The 2,034-nt window shown below is 41.4% G+C and overlaps 1 protein-coding gene across 1 annotated transcript; it reads left to right on the top strand.

The window, feature by feature from the left end:
- Positions 1-713: 713 nt before the first annotated feature.
- Smp_192880 (hypothetical protein) lies at positions 714-1,559 on the top strand (the record flags this gene model as incomplete). Its single annotated transcript, XM_018793717.1, has 1 exon — positions 714-1,559. The coding sequence occupies one exon, from the start codon at positions 714-716 to the stop codon at positions 1,557-1,559; it is 846 nt and encodes a 281-aa protein (XP_018648201.1).
- Between the last annotated feature and the right edge of the window lie 475 nt (positions 1,560-2,034).

Raw genomic sequence — 2,034 nt, 5'->3', positions numbered from 1 at the left:
GGGTCCCTTAGATGTAGTTCAAGGGATGTGGGGGGCGGTAACTTTTATGTACAAATTTCGAAATACGTCTCAAGTCGTTTCGATTGAGGACTCTGAGTCTATTGTCCAATCTACTGACGATGTTGAGTGTATGATGTTTTGTATGTTTGCTTTCCAGACGTTAGGTCTGGGTTGAGCTGACGCGTGCTCGTGATCGACAGTTATATGGAAGTAAAGGACTTAAAAGAAAAAGCCCTCATTTAATGACTGTGTAACAGCTCAGGTTGGTTGGTTAAGAGTTGACCCCAAACAACCAAGCATATGCTAAAACAGTATTGTTCAAGTATTCATTCACTTCCTTACCTTTTGTAAGCGTTATATTCCCTACTATCTTATATGGAATGTTGAGAGCCTTTGTTTGTCTGAACAGATAATCCCACGCTCCACTGTGACTGCGCGAAGATCGAAATAAAGACCTATTCACTACTTCTCTGGTTTCTTCTATCAATAGCACGAGGGTTACCTATAGGCACCAAAGTGGTGAGCCCTTTTTGAACACAATTTAACCTCATTTCTGTTATTAATCTTTTTTTTTACTTAATCGTAAAAGTAGACCGGATTATCCGTAAACTAAGTTGAGTATATAACTAGTTTATTCCGTATTATCTTAAGTTATTCGTGTTATAGTAACCATTTTTCGTGCTAACTTTATTGCTATATTTGTCACATACCTCATGTCAGACTCAATAGAAACCCATAATCTGGAGGATTTGTCACCAGTGGTGATAGACACTGTTATAACTACGAAATCCCGACTTCCAGAATTTGATCGTAGTGATCCTGAGTTGTGGTTTGCTCAACTAGAGCATTATTTCACAAGACACAATATCAAATCTGAAGGGATTCGCTATAGAGACTTGTGTTCTATCCTTCCTCCTTCAGTTGCCAAAGAAGTCCGTGACTTGATTTTAGATCCACCATTACCACAACCATACACCATCTTAAGACGAGAGATAATAAACCGTTTATCATTATCAGATAGTCAAAGAATCCAAAGACTTTTTCAAGGTGAAACACTAGGTGATCGGTCGCCGTCACAGTTTTTGCGTCACCTCCAAGTGTTAATGGGTGATAACACGGTGGGTGAAGCAGTCCTAAAACAAGGATGGATACAAGCTCTCCCATGCTACGTCCAACACTGTTTGGATGCACAAGATCCTGAAACCTCATTATCTCATTTAGCGCGTATAGCCGATAGAATAATGGAGAGAGGTCCTCCAACTGGACCAGGCACAATAAATCACACACAAAAAGTAGAATCAGCAAAAGACCCCGTCATAGAAGGACTCATTGCGAGTGTTAAGAGTCTCACTGAGGCTGTCACCAGAATGCAAATGGGTCATAGAAACAGGAGCAGGTCACCACAACGACCACGATCCAAGTCACAAAACAGGTCACAAATGTCCAGACAACCTGGGCAGTTTTGTTGGTACCACTGGAAGTTTGGTGTCAACTCAACCAAGTGCATGCAACCATGCGCCTGGCCTAAGCATAATTCTAAGACAGCGGGAAACGAGTAACCCCTCCCCAGGTCGCGACGACTGAGGAGGGGCGCCAAAACAGTCGCTTGTTTTATGTTAGAGACAGAAACTCTGGCTTGAATTTCTTGGTGGATACTGGCGCTGCTCTTAGCATCATCCCTCAAAATAAAACTGAGATTAGTCGAGAAACATCATCAATTACACTTCAAGCTGCAAATAAAACTAAAATTGCGACATTTGGGCAGAAAAACTTAACCCTAGATTTGGGGTTCAGGAGGCAATTCCCTTGGGTTTTCACGGTAGCCGACTTAGATCTGGCAATACTGGGGATGGACTTTCTAGAGAGATACGAATTTCTAGTTGACACCAAGAAACGGCGATTAACACTAAAAGAAACTTCGTATTACACAAAAGGCAAAGAAAGTCACATCAGCTCTCTTAACTTGATTCAAACTCCTCCAGTAACAACAGCGAAATTCCAAGATATACTCGCGGAATTTCCAAACTTAACTAA

This window comes from Schistosoma mansoni, chromosome 1 (assembly GCF_000237925.1).
Source record: "Schistosoma mansoni strain Puerto Rico chromosome 1, complete genome".
NCBI classification, from domain to species: domain Eukaryota; kingdom Metazoa; phylum Platyhelminthes; class Trematoda; order Strigeidida; family Schistosomatidae; genus Schistosoma; species Schistosoma mansoni.
This window is presented reverse-complemented; position numbering and strand designations above follow the sequence as displayed.